At 39.8% G+C, this 25,233-nt stretch overlaps 1 protein-coding gene across 5 annotated transcripts in view; it reads right to left on the bottom strand.

The window, feature by feature from the left end:
* Nucleotides 1–25,233, bottom strand: part of MSH2 (mutS homolog 2) — a 105,529-nt gene that overhangs the window by 15,079 nt on the left and 65,217 nt on the right. For all 5 annotated transcript variants that reach the window (XR_012158275.1, XM_073339151.1, XM_073339150.1 and 2 more), the window contains 7 exons: nt 16,309–16,432; nt 13,926–14,076; nt 10,508–10,605; nt 7,712–7,957; nt 5,350–5,554; nt 4,764–5,011; nt 1,212–1,384 (listed from right to left, as the gene is read on the bottom strand). Coding sequence is in view for 4 of the 5 variants with exons in the window: in XM_073339151.1 (XP_073195252.1) it covers nt 1,212–1,384; nt 4,764–5,011; nt 5,350–5,554; nt 7,712–7,957; nt 10,508–10,605; nt 13,926–14,076; nt 16,309–16,432 (1,245 nt within the window). In the remaining variant the exon portion in view is untranslated. The remainder of the gene's footprint in view (nt 1–1,211; nt 1,385–4,763; nt 5,012–5,349; nt 5,555–7,711; nt 7,958–10,507; nt 10,606–13,925; nt 14,077–16,308; nt 16,433–25,233) is intronic.

Raw genomic sequence — 25,233 nt, 5'->3', positions numbered from 1 at the left:
GCACTCAAAGAATGATGACTTTCATTTTGCATAGCACACACCTGGTATGCTAATCTTTGACATTAATGTTAAAAAAATTTAGTGTCTGTACATCTGGGTATAAGTGCTTAGATTATCCACACATACAAAGTTTGTTTTAAAAGTCATAAGATACATATAGATAAGATACATATATAGTGCATAATCAGCAATAACCCACATTTAGGTGAATTTTAACAATACAGTTTAGATATTGTACCCCAGTATTCAGATTCTATCACTCATGAAAAGTTGTCGAGAGTTTTCATTGTGGAAAGCAATATATATTAATGAGTGAAGATTGTCCCTCAGTAATAGAGAATTTAGGGTACATTGTCTATTTAGAAAATACAATCCACGAAGGAAGTATTTCAGTTACTTTCCCAACTGTGCTTCTCATCAGAACTCCAGCTTATCCCTCCTGGTATTGCTGATGTCCTGTGATATGTTCATGTAGATGTCCCTCGACCACCTTATGGCATCTAACACCATGAGTTGCCACATCAGCCAAGCATAGCGCTGACCGATTCCACATTCTCTTAATACTTAGAAAACAATATGAACCTAACTTTTTACTGGCATCAGCTATACTGAACAGGCCTGTCTGAGGTTGAAGAAATTAGTACAGATGAACCCTCACGTAACAGGACAAAGACAGTGCGTCAACTGCAGAGCCATGCAAACTACAAACCTAACAAATGCAAGAGCTATTAATTGACATATAAACTAAATTACAACCAAAGGCGCACACAAAGCCCCCCACCCCCAAAAAACAAACCAATTCTGGCCTCCAGCCCATGGGAGAAAGAAAAAACTGAAGGATAGTTGGAGCCATGGTCCCATATATGCCTTCAGTCCCCTACTGTTCTGCTCAGCGAGAAGACATGCATGCAACTCCACCCACTGCTTTCTAAAGGCTTCATGTATCTCCCTGGAGGGGAGCTGTAAACTGACAACACTAGAGAAGATGACATTCTCAGAGTCTGACATTTTTCTAGCCCACTTAAACAGTGGCTAAATATAGCAAAATACAATTCTGCAACCTGTTTGTTCACAGAAAGGATGAAAGGCTTTTGCCAGTCACCATCTTTTTATTCAAAATCATGTATTGTTTGTGTATAACCATTATTCACTGAAAAAAGTTGTCAGTGTGACTAGCTGACACAGGTTTTATTTGGCCTATGTTAACAAACCTCTTTTTCTCTGTAGCATCTCTTAGCTGCTGGTTCTCCTTCAGATTCCTCAGGTTTTCCAATAGTTTGGAACTCCTCTAGCTCCAGAGCCTTCTCTTTTGCACTCTCTATTACATGCTTTGGAAAAGCAGCAAGCTCTGCTACATGTATTCCAAAACTCTGATCACAGACACCTGGAGAAAAATAAATAAAGTCAACTCTCAGGAAAAAGTATTTACAATGACTAACAGATCATAAAAACAAGCCCTGCAATATTTCTCTTTTTGAGAAGGGAGTGATATGATTTAGGTCCTCCCAATATTTCTTGACTTACAACCACTTAGTTTATGTTTGATAACATCCTAGGAAATGTGTTATTTGCTTACATCCCTGCATAGAATAGTGCAAAGGAAGTAGATAACATTCCTTTAAGTTACAATAATGTTTGTCTTCAGTCTGTTAGTACTATTTGTAATTGCTTTAAAACATTTTTCTTTCCTCAATTTCACCCAAGCATTTTGGTATGGAGCTCTGCAGCATATAATTAGCTATGCCAAGATATAAGTCCAAAAACACACACACAAAGCTATGAAGGAACTTGGAGGTTTATTTGTATACATTTTGATGGCTGGTACATCATGGCATATTCCTTTAATCTCAGACTTTAAGGCCCACAGGAACCATCATGATTATCTAGTCTGAGCCTCCTGCACATCGCAGACCATAGAACCTCATCCACTCACTCCTGTAATAGGCCCCTAACCTCTTGCAGAGTTACTCACAGAATCATAGAATATCAGGGTTGGAAAGGACTTCAGGAGGTCATCCAGTCCAACCCCCTGCTCAAAGCAGGACCAACCCCTAATTTATGCCCCAGATCCCTAAATGGCCCCCTCAAGGATTGAACTCACAACCCTGGGTTTAGCAGGCCAATGCTCAAACCACTGAGCTATCTCTACCCCCTCAGGCCCTCAAAACTTGATTAAAAGACTTCAACTCAGAGACGCCACTATTCTAGTTCAAACCAGCAAGTGACCCATGCCTCACATTGGTAAGGAAGACAAAAATCCTCCAGGGTCTCTGCAAATCTGACCTAGGAAAAAATTCTTTCCAAATTCCAAATATGGTGATCAGTTAGACTCTGAGTTTGTGGGTGAGACCCACCAGCCAGAGACCTAAGAAAGAATTCTCAGTAGTAACTCATGGCTTGTCTACACTGGCAATTTACAGTGCTGCAACTTTCTCGCTCAGGGGTGTGAAAAAACACCTCCGAGCACAGGAAGTTTCAGCGCTGTAACGCGCCAGTGTAAATAATGCCCCTCGTAAACAGTGCGCCACAAAGCAGCACTTTAGCGTTGCTAGTGTAGACTAGCCCTCAGAGCCCTTCCCATCTTGTTGATAGCCAATTTATTTCCATTTGTTCTTGTGCCAAGATTGGCTGTTAATTTAAATAACTCCTCTCCCTACTTGGTGTTTTCTCTCTATACATACATCAGAGGGATAATCAGATCTCCCCATAGCCTTTGTATTGTTAGGCTAATAAAGCCAAACTCCTTAAGTCTCCTCTTGTAAGTAGGGTTCTCAATTCCTCCAATCATCCTAGCAGCCCTTCTCTGAACTTGTTCCAGTTTGAATTAATCTTTTTTAAACAATGGAAAACAGAACTGCACACATCATTGCACATGAGGTCTTATCAGTACCTTCTACAATGGTAATAACTCTTCCCTCTCTCTACTGGAAATACCTCGCCTGATGCATCCTAGGATTATATTAGCCTTTTTCACAGCTAAAAGAAAAGGAGTACTTGTGGCACCTTAGAGACTAACAAATTTATTTGAGCATAAGCTTTTGTAAGCTACAGCTCACTTCATCGGAAGCATTCAGTGGAAAATACAGTGGGGAGATTTATATACACAGAGAACATGAAACAATGGGTGTTATCATACACACTGTAAGGAGAGTGATCACTTAAGATGAGCTAATACCAGCAGGAGAGCGGGTTGGAGGGGGGGGGGGGAGAAGAACATCTGACGTTCTTGTCAACTGCTGGAAATGGCCCACCTTGATTATCATTACAAAAGGTTTTACAGACTAACATGGCTGCTACTCTGAAACCAATTTTTCACAGCTGTGATTTACCAATACACCCAGGTCTTTCTTCTCCTGTGTCATTTCCAACTGATAAGTCTCTAGTTTATAGCAAAAATTCTTGTTGTTAGTCCTTAAGTGTATGACCTTGCACTCTGAACTATTAAATTTCATCCCATATCTATTGCTCCAGTTTTCAAGGTCATCCAAATCTCCTTGAAGGATATTGTGGTCCTCCTCCGTATTGGCAATACCTTCCAACTCTGTGTCATGTGCAAATTTTATTAGCACATTCCTACTTCTTATGCTAAGATCGTAACTGAAAATATTAAAGAAGATTGGTGCCAAGACTGATCCTTGAGGAACTCCACTAGTAATCTCTCTTCAGCCTGGCAGTTCACCTTTCAGCATGACCCATTTTAGTCTCCCCTTTAACCAGTTCCTTACTCCTCTTTTGATTCTCACATTCACTTTAATTATGGAACTATCAGATGCTTTACTGAAATCCAGGTAGATTCAATCTACTGCATTTCCTTTGTCTAGAAAATCAGTTATCTTCTCAAAGAAAGATCAGGTTGGTTGGGCACAATCTAACTTTAATAAAAAACATGTTGTATTTTACCTCAATTACTGTTTAGCTGTAGGTCTTCAATTATTTTTCTCTTTCAAAATTTGTTCTAAGGCCTTGCATACAATTGAGGTGAAACTTTCGGTCCTGTAGTTTCCTGAATTAATTTTTTCCTCCTGTCTTAAATATAGGTACTATATTTGCATTCTCCAGTGATACAGTACCCGAGTTTATGGATTCATTAAAAATCCTTGCTTTTGGGCTTGCAACTTCATTTGCCAGTTCCTTTTAAAAAGGGCAAAACCTTTTTCCTAGATATGAATTGTTGCAGAAATAAGTTAGCCAATATCTTCAGTGATTACGCCTCCACACATTGAACCATTTGTTAATTAAGATATATGTATCTGGAGCTTACGGTTTTATTTCTTTTTACTATCTTACTGAACTGTTCTGCTAAACTCTAAACACCTATCCTCCCTGTAGAAATAGGTTCCAATTGTTTGCTCTAAAACAAAATTATAAGGCATGAAATATGCCAGAGTAGTTATAGGTAGTATGTTAATTAGAAAAATGCAGAGCTGTGAAATTTGGGAAGGGTTTCTCCTTTTGATAATCCAATATTAAAAACAAGACAAAAAGCTTTAATTTGTGTTGTAGAACTATGTCTGGGGATCAAAACAACTCATTTCATTACAAAATATACTGATTTTCATCTGTATTCACCCAGAGATGCAGCTCTCTGTAGGTATCCGATTTCAGAGAGAAATGGACCAAATCATTAGTGATGGCTAAGAACAGCTTGAGACCTAGTATCAGAATAGGAAAGGTAGTTTCAGGTCTTTTTGCAGGAAAGGCTCCCTCTTCTTCTCCCACGGCATCTGATAGTTTTATCTTGTTCACCATTTAAAAGATCTTACCTTTCTTGACACGATAAAGCATAGTCAGCATCTCATCAGTGGTTAGTGCTGTAACATGTAAATTATTCACAGTTGGCACTTGGTTAGCAAGTGCTGTCAGTTCATGAAAATGTGTGGCAAACATACAAAAGGCACAAATTTTGCTGGCGATATATTCTGAAATAGCCCATGCCAATCCAAATCCATCATATGTTGAAGTTCCTCTTCCCAACTCGTCAATGATTATTAAGGAATTTTCAGATGCTGTCCTAAAAATAAAAACATTTTTTCAAAGTTTAGATAGTGTAAGTGCTCTGAAATTCAAAATTTAGTCTAATGCCAAGTGCAAATAGCTAATTGTGTACACACACAGAAAAAGAAATGAGATTATGCAAGTGACATGTTTATCAGACTCATGACAATGTGTGAATGAAGATGAGCACTCATTAAGTATAACACTTAGGCTGTCCTTATCTAGGAGCACCAGTATCTATGGTGATAGATTAGATATTTTCTAAGTAATAGAAACAAAAATGGTACAATATAAAGAAATCCTTTGAAGTAGCCTCCTCCCGCTTTGATGAAACAACGCAGGTACAACTCTTACCGAAGAATTGAAGCAGTTTCTAACATTTCCGCCATGAAAGTTGAGACACCTTTCAACTGACTGTCTCCTGCTCCTACCCGAGCCAGAATACAATCCACAATAGTCACTTCTGCTGAGTCACATGGTACAAAGCACCCAATTTGGGCCATAAGAACTATCACTCCAGCCTGACGAATGTATGTTGATTTCCCTCCCATGTTAGGGCCTAAGAAATGAATTTTGACAAGAAATTAATAAGTTAGCTTCCTCTCCTTGGTACATTATGTATAGCTTTAAGGGATTCTTCAGCTTAATGGGTCTGAAGCTAAATTTAACCTAAAACTGATATTTTAAAAACTTCTTCCTCCCTATATAACCAACAGCTGCAACAAGTAGCACAACTTCATGGATGGACTTGCTTGCAACTGCAAATACTTGACTGCAGTTCTTCCTAAAGAAGATTTTTTTTAACCCAACTTCTCAAGAATATGAGCAACAATCTGAAGCACACATACATACCTGTAAACTAAAGCAAAGGTAGAAGGGTTTAATTTTATGCTCATCAGTCTTGATAGTGTTTCCTTTCAACAATGAATGCAGTCTGTTTTAAGTTACAAGATCAATTATTTCCTCCACAATCTGCTCCATATAAAACTATTTTAAAAAATGATTTATTAAACGAAGGAAACATCAACTGTAGTTAGTGAATTGGTGATTGTTTCTGGTCATCTAACTTGCTCCGGAGCTTTTGAAAATCCTACTCGACATCTATCTGCATCTTTAGGTGCCTATATATACACACACACACACACCTTTGAAAATCTGGCTCCATGTCCCTCAAGTTTTCAGAATTAACAGACCTCATCCTCCCCCACCTAATTTTTATTAGTAGACTGGAAGAGGAAAACAGGCTCTCCTGATTTTTCAACATCCAGTCAGTTTCTCATCTTCGAATTAACTCCTCCAAATGAAGAAAAACATTCTCTGCGCCTGCTAGACAAACAAACCAAAATCTGAGGAGGGCTCATTGCTGCAGCACTTCTTTATGTGCATGTTTGTAAGAGTTTATAGTAAGTTTAGGCCTTAACATCGGTTGTCAACTTCAAATTTAAACAGATTTTAAAAATAGAACTGTTTAATTTACATTCCCCCCCAACCCCCACCCATACACACTTTTTAAATCATCAATTTTTATCCACTCTGATAACAGAAGAGTATGAAGGTATAGCAGATTATTCATATTAAAGATGAACTTTTACAGGAAATGTACATATATATATACAGTGTAAATACTTTTTAGACAAACTACACATCTATACACTGTATAGAAACTACACTGTCTACTGGACATACTAAAATATATTGCTCCTGTAAAGCCTGCCTGTAAAGTAATCCACACTTACACTATTAATGTGACGTTTATACATCTCCACTGATAAGTCACATTAGCAACAACTTCTGAACAAGGACTGTAGACAAAATTTTCAAGTAGAATGACCTATCTAATCATCATAACAAGAATGGCAATATAATGCAATGAATTATGATGCATTTCAAGTTAGATCCTGGGATCTTTCAAGGCAGAAACCACGGTTTCCTCCATGTATGTACAGTGGCAATCATGCTGTTGGTGTTAAGAATGATTTCACCTTATAATTTGTTACCAAAACAAGAGTTTATTATATCACTAATTTATTAAGTCATACTACCTTTTAAAGTAGTCCACTGTACATTAATTTAACAGAGAAATTTAACATTCCCTTAAGTGTTAACTTATAACTCTGACTCAAGCATATGGCAACTCCACAGAAATCGTGAACACATACACGGTCTTTTAAAGTGCTATGGGATTTAATAATGTTCTAGTATTTATTTATAAATATCTTGTGTGACCTCTCTCTCCTCTACCCTAACAATCCTGTTTAAATGTTACCATACCCCAAATGCCATGACCAGCATTCCCACAAGCGCACCTCTACTAAAATCATGCAGACTAGTCATTTTGAAGACTGCTGAGTCCATGTGTATGAAGTACCCAGCACAGAAGGAAACATTTTATAAGTACATCATGGCCACTTTTTGTTCTAAAACACATGCTTATTAACCATAACCATCACAAAAATAAAGCAGTGCTGAAACTGGCCTATAAAAGCCAGTCTCATCTTTTTTTCAAAACCTACCCCAAATGCCAACACTGGTATAAGTAAATTACTAAATGGTCTCTTTCCCCACTCTTTCCCCTCCCCCCCCCACCTATAAAGCACTGAATGGTTTTGACAGACTTATTTTTTAAAAACATCTTCCACAAGAAATACTGCAAAATTGACATTGCTTCTTGAGTTTAAATGAAAACTGAAAATATTGCATATAAATTAGTTTTTACCAGTAATAATATGGAACATCTGCTTGCCCTTCTCAAAGTTAACATCATTGGGGATGAATGCTATGTCATCTTGAACTTCAATGCAAGGGTGTCTGGAACCTTTCAACAGAATCCTTCCTTGTCCCTTTTCCAGAATGGCCGGACGTACGTATGGCACAGGTGCTCCATTTGATACATGAGCAAAACTGACGACAGCATCTAACTGAGCTATCACATCATTCATTGTCTGTATTGGCTCTACATATCCTGTTTTAAGAAAAGCAGAACAATTAATCTATAACTGTACTGAATTTATATTTATAGAAATAAAAAACAAGGGAACTTTTAACATAAATTTGAACTAAAATAGGGTAAGTTCTTTAGGGCAGGGACTGTCCCTCCTTTTGTGTTTGTGCAGCAAACAGCATTTTGTGGACACTATGAAAAACAAAAGACTGCAATTTACAATAAAGCTGCATGGAAAATCTCAAATCAGAGTTCAACTTATCTTTCACATACTTTCCACTCAATTACTATGATCTGGTCACAAAATCCATGTTTTTTTAATTAAATTTTGCTTTAAAGCAAATATGGAAACCAATAATGAAGACATTTTTGATAAATAACTCCATTCATTTTGCAGACCACCTATTGCAGATGATAGTGACAAATCTGAACTGAATGAATTGTATGTGATAATACAAATGCGTACTTGGCTGCTTAAGTGACAAATCACCACACACCATATTTGAAGCGAGAGTTAAGACGTCATGATGCGATTCCTCCACTTGGGCCACAAAGATAAGATGCTCTCAGTCTATAATAGGGAGGAGGCATGACCATTACTAATTGCCTCTTACTGGCATTAGAGAAGGGGGGAAGCTTATTTTAATATGGAAAAATAGATGGTCAGAATGACAATGTAGCTGGAAATATTTTCCTCCCACACAATCTCTGATGACCACTATTTGGATGTGTCGCGAAAACAAGGTCGAGTGAGAACACATACTGTGCAGTTATTTAAATTCTATAACCTGTGTTAATAGCATTAAATGTTTGTTGGGGGTGTTTATAGTGATTGAACTACAAACCTGTAATTACTTTAATATTTACAAGTGGTATAACATGTCAAAAGAAGTGACTAGTGCAGTGCAAAAAAATTTCATTCCAGAACATTCTACCAGGCAATCTTCACTGGGAAATTAGAACTCTCTCATTGGGTTTTAACTAGCTCCACTGACATCTCATTGAACAGCAGGGTACAGAACAGCATGAAGGCTTTTTTTTAAAAGATCACTTCCAATTAAGAATCGTATACCCAATCCAGACTGTAGAAAGTTTCTTTATTGTATTGCCTCCACTGAAGGAAGACAGAAAAATTATGTTTAAATATAGGATTATACATCTGTGGGCTTGTGTTAACACACCAGTGAAGTCTTCAAATGAGTCAAGAGAGATCTACTTTTATGTCTGCTGGATGTTTATTGTAGAAGATGCCATTTTTACAAACCTCCTAATTTGCTTTCACGCAGCTGCACCATGTATATTAAAGCAAAAGACATAACGAATAGCTCCTGCATGATGCAAACTATGAAAATACGATCCAATCAAGCCAAACGAATGCTAGCTTTGCAATGTGTGAGTGAATTCTATACATAGTAGTGTATGCAAGCGGCCACTGCAACTGACTATAGTTAAGCAAATGAATACAACAGAAATTGAGAATAAAAGTTAAACAAGCTTTATGCAAAAAAATCATTATGGGGGATTTTGCTGCCTTTAACTCCAGATATAAGTAAACAAAATGTAATATAAAACTTCAGTGGAGAGCAAGAGATTCAGTCGTCTTCTAAACATTTTGTATTTCTTTAATTATGGTACCCAGATACAGAATAGGACCTACAGTTCCTATAATCCGGAACAGTTTATGTGGCAGAATGAGAAATCTTGAGTAATTTCCATTTCTGTTTCAGCATCATATCTGTGCTTAACTATCTATTCCCAAAATACATTTGCTGTGAGAGACAAGCTAAAGAAAGAAAAAACATTAGGACAAGGCTGCTGCAACAGACTGGTCTCAAGTACGTGACGGTTGCCACACACACACACACATGCACCTACTGTAGTTCTACAGAGAGTGTGAAACACACGTGGGTGCTGCAATGCTAATTGATTATTTATCCCTCTGCACCTAACATTTTTGCCTCCTATCAGCAGCTTTTTTCCTCGTTACTCATTCTCCCTTTTATGCACTTGCAAGTTTGCCAATTATTATTCAAAACCCACTGCAAAGCCAGTTCTTAGGAGCAGTGCTTCACATAAATAATTACCAGCATTTCTTTGATCGACTTAAAGCAGTCAAGAAAGTATTCATAAAGACACAGGACACTTATACTGTGTTGCTTTCTACAATTTTCTTTACTATTCTTTGGCTTAAAGATGCAGAACTGTCAGCTCTTTCCTTACTGGGCTAGTGGCTCATTTAAATAAAGCTTGCTTAGCAGCATTTTTTTCTTCCCCCCTAGATTTGGGATTTATGTCCACGAGCTTTTTAATTTGTCCCCTAAAGATTTAAGAATTGCTTTGCATGAAACTACGCTTCCAGGTAAGCTATAACTCTTCATCCAGGAGTGTTAAACATTTTGGCCACCTGAATAGGTGACCAATCCATTTTCAAACAATTTGGGAGTTAAGGGACTCGAGCTTGAAACCAACTGCAAACAATAGATCATTGTGTATACAGGAAAAAAAAGAAAGATTATAGTAAGTTCTCCAAACATTTCAGCTCATTTCATTTGTTAACAGAGCCCTATTTACCTGAAGCAATATTAATGATTTCTTTAACAATGGCTTCCTGAGCCTCTTCATACTCTTCTCTGCTTCTTACGTAGTCTTCATTGAAGGAGCTCAATTTACTGTGAACAAAATCACAATATTTCAAGTTGATGTTCTCTCAGTCTGTACTACCATTTGCTACAATACATCACTTTTTGTTTTTTCAGTTAATGGCAAGATATTGTCCTGGGTGTTCAACTTGGGGAGGACAATCCAAAAATCAAGATGCAGAACATCTAAGGTTATGTTGGTCTGAACAAATGGATCAGAGTTTAGACTACAGTCCAACAGAAGATCACTGCTGTGACCCTAAGCAGCAGTTTAATGTATCTGTACACTGCTATTTTTAAAATCTAGCAATGTACCTGTTTGCTATGTGTGTGTGTGATGAGAATGGATTTATTTTTTAAAAGGACAGAAGCAGAACTGAACTTTGGCTACTCTATAATGAACTGTGATGTGTGGAAGATCTGATGGGGGAAAACCTGACACTGAGCAAACTGATTTGTCCAAACACGTAGAGAGGTCCATATTAGAGCTGTGCACAGTTGAAGAAAGCAATGTATACTATGAGAAGTCTACTTTTTTCATTCATAAAGTCTCAAGTAGCTACTGCACATTATGAACAATTCATAGTCTTCAGATAAGGTGGATTCAGATGGATGTGTGATGCTGGCAGATCAGGAGACAGCTCATTCCAAGGCCCCTAGGCTTCAATTGAACATTCACAAATGCATAGCTGAAAACCAGTCTGGCTCACCTGTATGTTAGCATTGTTACAACAGGTATTAGGTTTATGAAAACATGTTTAGTGTTAGACTTTATGAAATGCTTGTAAATTGATGCAGGCAGTAATCTCACATATCTGCATCCCATGTTATAAGGTAATATTTACGTGTTTGCTCTGAAACTGTAAACCCCCAGGGTCAAGAGAGAAGCACTAGCATGTGCTAAATACTAGTTCACCACAGGAAGTATTATTTCCTGTCCAACAAAAGAAGGCCCACAGACACCAGACAAATCATTGTGGAACATCAAAGGACAAGACTTCATTGATTGCTCCCCCCCACACCTATGAAGAGGAGATGTGCATGGGGACTTGTCAAATCAGCTTGAACTCTGCGGGAAGGGAATAAAAATCCCTGACAGGAACAAACCGCATCTCTTCACTGCCTGGACTTGGAAGGTGCAAGATTTCTAAGCATACACAAGGGATCCCCAGTGCTTGGCCTGGGTTAACCCTAAAGGACTTATAGAGCTTGCATATTGTAGCAGCTTCCAATACACACACAAATGAGTTAATCTTAGGTTCCAAAGGGTATGTTTACTTGCTCTAACCTTGTAAATAACTTATTTCTTTTTCTTCGTTAATACATTTTTAGTTAATTTATTATAGAATTAGCTACAATTGTCGTCCTTGGAGTAGGACCTAAAGTACAACTGACCTGGGCTAAGTGCCTGGTCCTTTGGGACTGAGAGTAACCTGAATATCTGATTTTTGATATAAGGGACCATCTATCACAACAGCAAGCTTATCTGGGAGGCAAGATAGACTGGAGTACCTAAGGGAACTGTCTGACTCCATGTTAAGGCTACCGCAGTGCCTGAGGAATTCACACTTGGTAATTCGTTGGTGAAATCTAAGTATAGAACTCTCAATCAATTTGGGATGTGTGCCCTCCTCCTCAACAGTCTGCCCTGAGGTTGGTGCTCATGCTCTGAGCCACTCCAAGCAGCTTCACAACATGATGTTCAAACAAATATATATCTACATACAACTCTAAGCTACCTTTTAATCTCCGCTCTCCAGGTTAGGTTCTATGGGGCCGTATAGGAAAGCACGCACTGCGACTATGCCTATTCTATGAATAGAGGAGATTCAGCTCCATGACTGTCACCTCAGTCTATCTGGGTGCCTTTATGCACAACAAAAATGTTACAAAAAAGTTCAGTTTTTCTAAGGGATTCTTTTCCCTTGTTAAATTTAGCATCTTCAATAGCTGATTAACAGTATTTAACATCAATTTTGGATTGTGAAATGAAACAAGATTTAGAACAACTAAGAGCACAAAAGATAACTGCTTTACATTTTAGGGATGTTTTGAAGATCATTGTAATCTTTCAATCAAATTAATGTTTATTTCCTCATTCTTGTTTTGATCATCTACACAAATGTACAAAAACTAAGCCAGCATATTTGGAAAGGCCAAGATGCAAGAAAATTAATTAAGCAAAATACACTAGAGGACAGAAACGATTACCTCAAATAGCAGCATATAAAATTCAGGGATAACTAGAATTTGCTGTTTTCTACAACAGCCTGCAAGAATGCCTTCACTGCAGCTGTTACTATGGTCAATTGCAGCCAAATCATCCAAGAGAAATGGACTGAAATCAAAGCAGCAAAAATCTATAGCAGGATACAAGGGGAACGTGTGGTCGTGACAGCCATGCCTGCACCAGCATCCCTTCCCTCACGCCTATCTCAACAACATTTCAGTCTGTGAGCAGAATGATTACACAGAAGAGGGGGAAACCAAGCAATTCAATATGTAAATAGGCTACTCCTGGGGGCATTCTGCAACAAAAAATTAAAAATTCTGCAGATGTTGTCAAAATAACACTGCATAATCACACCAGTTTCAATTACTTTGGTAATTTATTTCAAAATACCTGTCGGCAAGTACGTCTATAACAATACAGACAGGCAAAAATTCCCCCAGGAGTAGAGAGTTAAAGAAACCCCTATGACAACCCAGTTCCTGTTTCTCTTCCCCATTCCACCCCCATCCAGAGCCCAGATGGGGGGGCTAGACAGCCACAACCCCTCCCCCCCAATCCAGCCACAGGGCCCCCCCCAGCCAATACACCCAAACCCACTCCCCCCCCTCCCCGCAGAGCCCAGCCACGCTCCCTGGCCCAGATACCTGTATCCTCTCCCCCCAACCCCTGCCACGGGGCCCCCCCTTGCCCAGATACCCCCGCCCCCTCTCCCGCCCAGAGCCCAGGGATACAGAGGGAGAAACAGTCTGATGCTGGGTCCCAGGCTTGCTCACTGTCTCCTTCCCTCAGGGCGTGCTTGGAACTGCAGCTGCCAGGAACCCTCTACCTCCCGCCCCCTCCTCCCCCGTGGTGTCTTCTATGTGCGAGCTAGACACTGCCAGGTCCAGCTGCCCCTAGTGGTGGCTAGCAGGACTGCAAACCATTTCGGGGGGGGGGGGGAGGATTCTGCATGCAAGTTAATGCAAAATTCTGCATTGCGCAGTGGTGCAGAATTCCCCCAGGAGTAATATGCGAACAGTATTTTTCTGAAAGACGACCCCCATAGGTCTACACAAAAAGGGATGAATTAGCATCTCAAAACAAACAACTGAAAAGATTAATTCTGTTTGCCAAATACCTGTTTGTGAATTTCACACCATTCTTCTGGGTATCTAAGATCTTATATTTTGCATTGTTCCGGAGAACTTTTTCTTCCCGGCAGGTAATTCGGAAGTAATGTCCTAACTGTGAATTGGAGTCCAGTTTGATGTTCTTGCCAGCTTCCAAGCCTTTTCAGTAGGAGGAAGGTGGGGAAAGAAAAGAGAAATGAATGATTTCACCATTAGAAATACATGTCACCATATTATCCCTATTCTCTGAATGCTGCCTGTCAACTGGGTTGCCATTTAAATGATATTGGGCACGCCATGTTCAATGTTCTTGTCTTTGGTGCTACAGACAGGAAACATCTGAACTTTATACGGAAATGTATTGCTCACCTCCACCATTAATTCAGTAAACCATCAAATGGCACATTTATCTAACTCAAAGCTCCATCCTGCTGCTGGATACAAAATAAGCATCACATCATAGAATCATAGGACTGGAAGGAACCTCAAGAGGCCATCTAGTCCAGTCCCCTGCACTCATGGCAGGACTAAGTATTATCTAGACCATCCCTGACAGGTGTTTGTCCAACCTGCTCTTAAAAATCCCCAATGATGGAGATTCCACAACCTCCCAAGGCAAATTATTCCAGCGCTTAAGCACCCTGACAGCTAGGAAGTTTTTCCCTAATATCCAACCTAAACCTTCCTGGCTGCAATTTAAGCCCATTGCTTCTTGTCCTATCCTCAGCAATTAAGAGGATTAATTTTTAACAATTAACAATTTTTCTCACTCCTCCTTCTCCCTCCATATTCAACTAAGACTTAATATGATGTGTACAAAGCAAATTACAAGTATTGTCTATACAACTATCAGTATAGAACAGCGGTTCTCAAACTGTGCGTCAGGAACCCAAAGTGGGTCGCGAACCCATTTGAATGGGGTCACCAGGGCTGGCTTAGGACTTGCTGGGGCCTGGGGCTGAAGCCGAAGTCTGAGCCTCAAAGCCGAAGCCTGAGGGCTTCAGCACTAAGTGGTGGGGCTCAGGTTACAGGACCCCTGCCTAGGGCTGAAGCCCCTGGGTTTTGGCTTTGCGCCCTCTCCGCCCAAGGTTGCAGTGGGGGAGGTTTAGGTTGGATATTAGGAAAAACTTTTTCACTAGGAGGGTGGTGAAACGCTGGAATGCGTTACCTAGGGAGGTGGTAGAATCTCCTTCCTTAGACGTTTTTAAGGTCAGGCTTGACAAAGCCCTGGCTGGGATGATTTAATTGGGGATTGGTCCGGCTTTGAGCAGGGGGTTGGACTAGATGACCTCCTGAGGTCCCTTCCAACCCTGATATTCTATGATTCTAAGGGGGTGGGGCTCGGGCAGGCTCAGACTTCAGTTCCCCCTCATAGGGTTCTGTAGTAACTTTTGTTGTCAGAAAGGGGTCACGGTGCAATGAAGTTTGAGAAGCCCTCATATAGAGCTACGCTCATTTGTATTAAAAGAACTGCTTATCTCAATTGATACATGCTTCTGGAGGTGGAAACCCCAGTTCCACTCCTAGCCAATCAAGTCTTTTGCTCCCTTTCATCCAGGTATTTTGTTTAGAAGCACAAAGTAAAAACAAGTTTGGTTTACTTGTGTCCCAAAAACCAATCAAAGTAGCCAGAAATAAGTTTAGTTCCATTTTTGGAAAACAGCAAACTAAGCAGAGTTTCATTCACTCAAGTAGTCGACTAACTAGATGATCTATAAAGAAAAACTGAATATTCTGATAGCAGTGTGTGTGTAGGGTACATCTGGAACCTCCAGAAGAAGCAGCAGGGACACATGAGCAAAACCATGATGTAAATATAAAACTAATTTAGATTAATTTATTTTGTCAGTTTCTTACCACTTTATTTTCATTAAAAGAGATCATTTAATTATTGATCAGTGTGAGATTTGCACTGACTGTACACACAAGAAATTGTAGTCTTTAAATCTTTAATTCTGCTCAGTAGAATTCTGTATTCCATTTTATATGCACCTTCATACCACAGAAATGGGCATTTCCAGAATGGACACCCATAAGAATAGATAAGGACAGGATATTTGAATACACATTCCCCAAGGATCTTAATAAAAATAAAATCAGTGGAGAAGGCTAGACACAGTTACAGTAAATAAACTCTGTACAACCCTGTAATAGGTATGCAGCAACTGGGTAAACGTTCTGAAACACCATCTTTCACAAAAAGCAATTTGGACATAAAGCTGCTTGTTACTCTCCATGTACCATACTAAATAACACCATTAAAATCATCCAGCAGTCTAACAAATAATTAAATAATTAAACTAAAGATAAAAATACCTTACTCTTAAATGGTCAGTAGAGCTCAAAGCACTTTATGAAGAAAGTATTAAAGAGAGTTTTACCCCACCGTACCTAGTTCTCTGGCTGCAGTCTTTAGAAGAGACTGCATGCTCTCCTCTAGTTTGTTCATCTTCTCTCTCAACTCTGTCAGATTAGGATCAAAAGAAGCCTTCACAAGGAATTCATGATTTTCCACCTACGAAAAGAAGAATGAGAATGAATACAACTATTTTGATTGCTGCATACATTTGTTATGCAGATGTTCAATGTTTTTACATTAGTCATTTAGTTTGATTTGGTTTAATAGATTTTGTTCAACATTTCATAATTCAGTATTGTTTGTGTCAGATTATATTCTTAGCTGGTGAGAGTTTAGCTGAATCACATACAAAGCCTGGTAGCGCTCCCCATCTGGCTGGACACTCTGCAGGCTGCTGTGTTTGTCACTGGGTCCCATGTACACTAAGCTTTTTGAATCTAAACACATTCTAAGCATTATCCCATGCTAGAGTGTCCCTCCTGAGACCTGGCACCCTGTGCTTCAACTGCCTAGCCCCTGGGACTAGTGTGGTCTCATCAGACTTCCCCATAGCTTAAATACACCTTTTCCCAGAACTCCAGCCTCATGGGAACTCTGGGTTTACAGTTACCTCTTTAGGGATATGTAGTGTTCTGCATTTTCAGTTTTTACCTATTTTCACGGAAAAATTACCCGTTTTTTTATTAAAGGAATTCGGTTTTTACTGATTTACACCTGTTTATCAATCCACTCAATGTTTTTTTCAGGTACTTATTTTTGTTAAACACTGCTTCTTGTGTCCTGCAGCTCTGTGATTCAAGCAGTTCCAACATAATACACAGAACACACACAAAGTGGTGGCTGGAAAATCAAACAAACAATATTAATACTGCACTACAATAGGCTCACTGCTCGGCTATTTTTTTGTATCCATTTAGCGCAGTACTGAATTCAAACCAGAAATCCTCCACAGATAAAGATGAGGTAAAAAGGTAAACATGGGGCGAAAACACAAATCTATGCCTGAATACCAACAAGAAAATCAGTGCTTAGAAATTTCCAAGAAAAGTAAAGACAGGAACGAAGAGAATGCATTGCACTGCAAGTATTACAGCACTGAGGTCAGTGCTCACACTAACAGAATAAAGGAGCCTGTCGAAAGCAAGAGACCCAAGAAGCTTAAAGAAGAAAGTGAGCTTTCAAAGTTCAAAGATCAAAGATCCATTTAGTCAGCTTAGTCTCTCTGACCTTGGCTGGTCCTGCAGTTAAACAGGACCACCCACTACAAAAGCATGCACATTTCTCTCTCCTTACCTAACAATAGTGCTCAAGCAAAACTACTGGACAGGTAGCCTACACTATCCTGACTATAGTTTTTCCACCCCCAGATCTGAAAGCTGTGCACCAAGAAAGCTTTCCTGCATTGAACTTGGTGAAAAAAATCCTGCATCTGGATTGACTATCACCTGCCTGACATATCAAGAAGACCGATCCATTCACCTACAAGAACAGGAGCCACATCACAGAAACTAATTTCACACAGACCAAACAGCTATGAGGAGCTACAGATTCTCGTTCCCTGCCAACTAGGACTACACACAGACTCACAAATTGAAGGTTGAAAGACTCCCATGTTCCATTTCAAACCAAATCCAGTTCCCCCCTTCTGCTCCAAAGCCAGTAATCACAAAAAGGCAAAACATGAAAATAAGTTTTCAGCATTTATATCCATAGACACCTAGAAGTGTGTATCCCAGTTTGCACTGCTTCCAGTAAGAGTCTGTAGGAGCCAGCAAATTGATTGCTTACTCCAACTCCTGTAAACAGATCTGTTATCACCTGTGCCACTTTCAAGTATTTGAAGACTATACTCAACTATCCTTCACTAGCAGATGCTGAAACAGAACTGTTACATTTGACCACATTCTCCAAGGTAAGCTGATTAAGCTAATATTTAATGTTTTATAAACCTTAACTGTGAAAATTGAACTTACTAGATGATGCAGCTTATTAACAAACACACACAAAGGAGTTCCTAAACTATTTGGTAAAAAAACCAACCAAACAAGCAAAAAAACCAATCAATCATATCTGCCATTCCGGATAAAACTTTTCAGAATAATAAAATAATCAATCTATTATCCCAAAATAGAACATTGGAAAGTTTAAACTTTAATTTTTTTTACAAACTGTAGCCCTAACTGTATTTAGAAAAGTTGCCCAACACAGAAGCTATTCTCTTCTCCTTCACCAAGTCTCTCTTCATTCCATGTGCAGCTGCCAATCTGGTGTGAGAAATTTTAGAAAGAACATGTGGAATTGTGAATCCCAATAGTTTTCAGACATTAAAATGCTTTTTTATGGCAACATTCTGCCATATGACTATGGAAAAATCCACCAGAACCTAGGAAAACACTGAAGGACTGGATTTATTCTCTCCTGGGCTTCACATAAGAGCAGGAATAAAAAGTCAGCCACCATCACCATGCACACATTTTCAGCTTTAAGAGCACATCAATGATTTTTTCATTGTTGAAATGGATACTGAATTCTAAAATAAAGGATTCTCCTATTCCAGTATAGCCAAATGTCCACCTGGCTTCGGAGATTAAGGAGTACAAACATGCAGTTAGTTTCAATGGAATCTGCCATAACAGATCAAAGATTTTGATTTCCATTCCGGGCATGGAACAGTAGATGAACAACAGTCATGAACGGACAGATTGCTGTATCAAACACATACCAGGGCATTCCCTTAGACCATCTTCTGCTTTTGCACATTGGGCTACCCACATTTGCCATCCTTGCCAGTCAACTGCCCTTCTCTCCAAATCTTCCCATTTCATGTTGAGGTGCTTGATGTTGTTCAGAATTGTTCCTTTCCATGTTATTCAAAGTTTTCCTCTCTTTCTTCTTGCATTTTCTGGCTTCCATTCAAGGGCAGTATTTGGTGACCGCTTTTTCCATTTTCAGCACATGTCCCAACCACTAATGTCTTCTGTAGATGATTTGTGAGAGGGTGCCTTGTCCACTAATTTTTCTGACTTCATTTGTCTTCTTATCTCTGTATGTTATTCCCAATATTCTTCTCAGACATTTGTGATTAAATGCATCCAGCTTTTGCATATCTTTCTTGGTAAATTGCCATGTCTCACTGCTATATGTTGTGATGGCGATAACAATTGCTTTGTTCACATTCAGTTTTGTCTTGAGGGAGATGTTTTTGAGTCTTCCAAATGCAGCATTTGCCTTCCAGTTTCTTCTTATTTCTGCGGAACTAGTACCATATTGGCTGATGGTACTTCCAAGATCCGTAAAACTGTCCACCTTTTCCGTTTTCTCTTCAATTTTGATTTCTATCCCTGTAGTCCCCATTAATATGACTTTTCATTTTTTTGCATCGTATCTCAAACCTTTCTCCATTACTTTTTACTTGGTTTGTGCATTTTTGTAGTCCGTTGGCATCTTCACTGATAAGAGCAATGTCATCAGCAAAGTCTAGATCAAATAGCCATGAGTTGTTCCATTTTAAGCCATATGTATCTCTGTCACATTGTTTTAATCCACATGCATTCACTTACCAGGGCATTAGACTGAATGCAAATCTCCTAACTCAGTGCTGACTAAACAAGAGAAGAACTAGCTAGCCCCCTCCCATCTCACCCCCCCTCCCACCCAAAAAAGCCCTTTTTTCAGCTTGCCAAGATTTAGTTTTCTCAGGACTGCTGGTGTATATTAATAAATACTCCGACACATTTGGCTATGTTAAAATGTACATGGGTGGATAATAAATAAGATACAGCTCAAATGCTGCAAACACTTAAGTAGGTACATATATTTACCCATTACTAATTAAAATCTATTCCATTTGGACCCCTCTAGGCAATGCTGTAGTCTAATACACTCTTTGTACACGTACAGAGCATCAAGCCTATGGAAAAAAGTGATAACTAATCAAATACAGGAATGGAAAAAGAGTTATCCAGTTACCAATATTTATTACAGCTATTTAAGTGAATAAGTCATTATTAGGACTGCAAATATATATGCTGCTTTTCAAATAGTGTTCTTTGATACCTACCCCAGAAAGCTTACTCTGAATGGATTACTGATAAAACTTGGTTGCTATGACACCTTGTAATTCTGTCATACCTTATTCTCTATTAGACTCAGCCATTATAGTTAAATCCTATAAAAACCTAACAAAATGCAAAGCCGGAAGGCATAAATTTTAATGCTCATACTGAGGAAAGGTTATTGTTCCAGTACAACCACAGCTGGCAAATCAACCACCATTTTAATTAACTCCTATGACTTGAAAACAAATCCCACATAGTGCATTTTATAAGGTGCTACTACAAATATCCAATTCATTATTTTGTTTAGCAGAAGTGCAATAAAAACATTTACATCAAGTTGGAATGTGATTTGAAGGGTAAGAGCTTAGCACAGTTGTTGGAAAAGAACAGAAGATGTCCCAAGGCATAAAACTAAATCAACAGATGGTCTCCAACTAGTGTAAGGTTATAAATCTCTATTAGCATATATTGTAAATTCTAGGATTTTTGTCAATCGACCTGTCTTCCTTGAAACAAAGAGTGAAAGCCAATTATTAAGCTATACCATCAAAACGGCACACAGATGAAAAAAACCCTTGGGTGCTCGGGGGCAGGGCAGACCAGGGGCGCCATGGTGCTGGGCAGCAGCGTGCAGCCTGGGACCCCCACTACTGCTTGGGGGGGGGAAGGGGGGAGGGTGTTTAGCAGGGCTGGCAGGCTCCCTACCTGGCTCCACACGGCTCCCCGGAAGTGGCGACATGTCCCTAGGCGCAGGCGCAGCCAGGGAGCTCTGCATGCTGCCTCCACCCTGAGTGCTGGCTCCGCAGCTCCCATTGGACGGGAACCACAGCCAATGGGAGTTGTAGGGGCGGCGGCAGCGCACGGAGCTGCCTGGCCATACCTTTACCTAGGAGCCGAAGGACATGTTGCCGCTCCCAGGGAGCCCCCCGTCCCTGCAAGGTAAGCACCACCCAGAGCCCCCACCCCCTCCCCAACCTCCTGCCCCAGCCCTGAGCCCCCTCCCACACCCAAACTCCTGCTGCTGCTGGGGGTGAGGGAGGTGTGGTGGCCCAAGACTGCCTGAGCAGCGACTGGTGCAGCTGACCTAAGGGCTTCCTGAGTTGCTCACGCGGCGCCCGGGTCAGCCACACCGGCCTCTGCAGAAGCCCCGGAGGTACCAGAAAGTCATGGAATCTGTGACTTCCGTGACAGACTTGCAGCCTTAATTATCAGTAATAAAAGCTTTTCCTGAAATGACTGAAAAAATATATTGTGAACAGAATATTAATATATAGTACTAACCACCTGGGGAAATTAGTGACATCTATGAATCATGTTTGCTATTTTACACTTCAAAGATTACCGTTACAGAAATGCATAGGACCTATTTTAGTGAAAGGACATGAAGATGTCAACTCTGAATTTTCAGGACTGTTGAACATAGTCTACAATAATCGCAACTGATTATTGCCACTTACTTTCAGAAACAGACCAAAAGGTCAGGGTTTTCTCTCTCAGAATCAGAAGCGTTGGGTTGGAAGAGACTTAGAGAAGTCCTCACATCCAGCCCCCTGCATTGAAGCAGGACCAAGTAAATGTATACCAACCCCGACAGGTGTCTGTCTAACCTGTTCTTAAAACACTCCACTGATGGAGATTCTACAACCTCCCTTGGAACCATATTCCAGAACTTAACTACACTTACAGTTAGAAAGTTTTTCTTAACGTCCAATTTAAATCTTGCTTGCTGCAGACTAAGGCCAATATTTCTTGTACTACCTTCAGTGAACATGGAGAACAATTGATCACCAAACTATTAGTAACAGCCCTTAACATATTTGAAGACTTATCAAGTCCCTCCCAATCAGTCTTTTTTTCTGAAGACTAAACATGTTCACTTTTCTGAACCTTACCTCATAAGATTTGAAAAACTAACCTTTTTTTAAAATCATTTCTGTTGCTCTCCTCGGGATTCTTTCCAGTTTGACTGCATTTTTCCTGAAGTATGGAGCTCAGAACTGGACACAGTACTCCAGCTGAGGACAATTGCGCCCTGTGTCTTACATACAACATTCCTGTTAACGTATTCCAGAATACAAGCCTTTTTTGCAACAGCATCACACTTGACTCATTTATTTTGTGATTCATTGTAACACCCAGATCCTCTCCTGTAGTACTACCATCTAGCTATTCTCCATTTTATAATTGTGCATTTGGTTTTTCCTTCTTAAGTGAAGTACTTTGCACTCGTCTTTATTGAATTGCATCTTTCAAGTCTTCCTCAGTGATCTGACATAAAATAGAAAGTTTTGCCAAAAATCTTAGACCTGTGATCTACGGTATCTTACAATGAAGTTATGTAACAGTTTAACCAAAGTTAATACAGGTTGTTTTTTTTCTTCATAAGAAAAAGCTTCTCTATGCTGGGAAGGAAAGTTAACTTTTATATCTGGATCAATTATTTGCCACAGAGGCAACATATTAGCGATGCACACTTGATTCAATCAAATAATGCTACGTGTACTTGACATTACAGCAGTAGAGAAAAGTATCATGAACTGGTCACATGCTAGAATTATGAGTCCTGGAACAGGTTCCCTGACAGCACCAAAACTATGGGATTTAGAAACACTTCACAAGGGCCAATTAGTGGTTCTACACAAGTCTCTGTGGAAAAACAGTTTCAGACTTAAGAAATGCAGAACAATTGTTATTGACAATTATTGGTCAGTAAACAGATGTAGAAGTCACACAGTATTCAGGCTACAGGACAAACAATATTTAATACCATTTAGGAAAACTTCATTGGCCTCTTCAGAAAGTCAGAATTGCAACGATCTTTAAAGCCAAATGTGTGGCAGAAACTTGTTAACTTCCTTCTTTTGCTTATACAGTTGCTCAAGAGGTGATAATCTTACTGCAATTTTGATATTAGTGAATGAACTGTACATTTCCAATATACCCAAGAATAGAAGGTAAAGTATATTTAGGATATAGAGTTGGAATACAAAACATTAACCAATGTTGCAACACAGGGCCTACAGCCAAAGAGAAATGGGAGATCCCTAAATTAGTGGGGTGTGGAAGTATGGATAAGGAAAAAGGGGTTGGAAACGGTATACAACCTTAGTAGGGTAACTCAGGATAAAAGATATTGCCTAACCTATGTGCGGGGGTGGAAGTGGGGATGGGGAACGCACCAGGAGACGCTAGGATGACCACTACAGATGATGAGGAGAAAGTAATGACTGACACTCTGGGGTTCCTGGGCAGGAGATGTGAGCGATAGCAGTCATAGGGCTAAACACTTTGCATTGTTTCTATCCGCTGTCATATTTCAGTGCTTGTGGCACTGTTTAGCTGCATAACAAAATTATTAATAAAACAGTTGGGTAGTTATTTGTGAATGTTTCTGATGTCACTGTCATGTGTTCTTACAGTCTTTCATTCTCATGATAAGGATAATCTTCCTGATGTTGTGGGCATAAAGAGACCGAACATTTGCTGGACACTACAGTCTGAAAGACTGACCATTAATCAACACCCATCTATTAATGAGGCTTTACCAGTCATTTTTTTTCTGTCAGTATTGTCAATTTGTCATTTGTATTTTATTTACCTCAAAACAATTAAAATACATATCCTAGTACTAGAGTAAAACATTTGCTTTATTTATTATTTGCATTACCATAGTGCCTTTGGACCCTAGTCATGAACCAGGACCCCACTGTGCCATGTTGTACAAACACAATGGTCCCTGCCCCAAGGGACTTACAATCTAAGTATAAGACATGAGACAGAGTGGCACAGGCAGGGGCTTACAGATGTGTCTCTTCCAGATACGTCCTCACATATAACATTCCACAGGAGTCCATAAGAGTTATGAATATTCATAGATTCATAGACTTTAAGGCCAGAAGGGACCATGATGATCATTTAGTCTGACCTCCTGCACGCTGAAGGCCACAGAACCTTACCCAGCTGCTCCTACAATAGACCCATAACCTCTGGCTGAGTTACTGAAGTCCTCAAATCATGATTTAAAGACTTAAGTTACAGAGAATCCACCATTTACACTAGTTTAAACCTGCAAGTGACACCATGGTCCACGCTGCGGAGGAAGATGAAAAACTGCCAGGGTGTCTGCCAATCTGATCTAGGGGGAAATTCCTTTCCCACCCCAAATATGGTGATCAGTTAAACTCTGAGCATGTGGGCAAGACCTACCAGCTAGACAACAGGGAGAGAATTATCTTAACAGTCACTCTTCCCATTTAGTTCCATCACCAGCCACTGGAGATATTTGCTGCTAGAAGTCATGTATCAGCTATATGCCATTGTAGGCAGCCTCACCATACCATCCCCTCCATAAACTTATCAGTCTCCGTCCTGAAGTCAGTTAGGTTTTTTGCCCCACTGCTCCCCTTGGTAGGGTCTTCCAGAAGTTCACTCCTCTGAGGGTTACAAACCTTTGTCTAATTTCAAGACTAAACTTGCTGATGGCCAGTTTATATGCATTTGTCTTGTGTCCACACTGGCACTTAATTTAAATAATTCCTCTCCTCCCGCCCTAGTATTTATCCCTCTGGTGTATTTATAGAGAGCAATCTATGTCCCCTCAGCCTTCTTTTGGTTAAGCTAAAAAAGCCAAGCTCTTTGAGTCTTCTCTCATAAGATAGGTTTTCTGTTCCTTTTATCATCCTAGTGGCCCTTCTCTGCACCTCTTCCAGTCTAAATACATCTTTCTTAAAGACTGGAGACCAGAACTGCACACAGTATTCTAGATGAGGTCTCACCAGTGCCTTGCATAATGGTACTAACACTCCCCTGTCTCTACTGGAAATACCTTGCATACATCCTAGGACTGCATTAGCCTTTTTCACAACCACATCACACTGGCAGCCCAGTCATCCTGTGACC

Source organism: Lepidochelys kempii, chromosome 3, assembly GCF_965140265.1.
Source record: "Lepidochelys kempii isolate rLepKem1 chromosome 3, rLepKem1.hap2, whole genome shotgun sequence".
Classification (NCBI taxonomy): Eukaryota; Metazoa; Chordata; order Testudines; family Cheloniidae; genus Lepidochelys; species Lepidochelys kempii.
The sequence above is the reverse complement of the archived record's forward strand: the minus strand, read 5'-3'. Positions and strand labels throughout refer to the sequence as shown.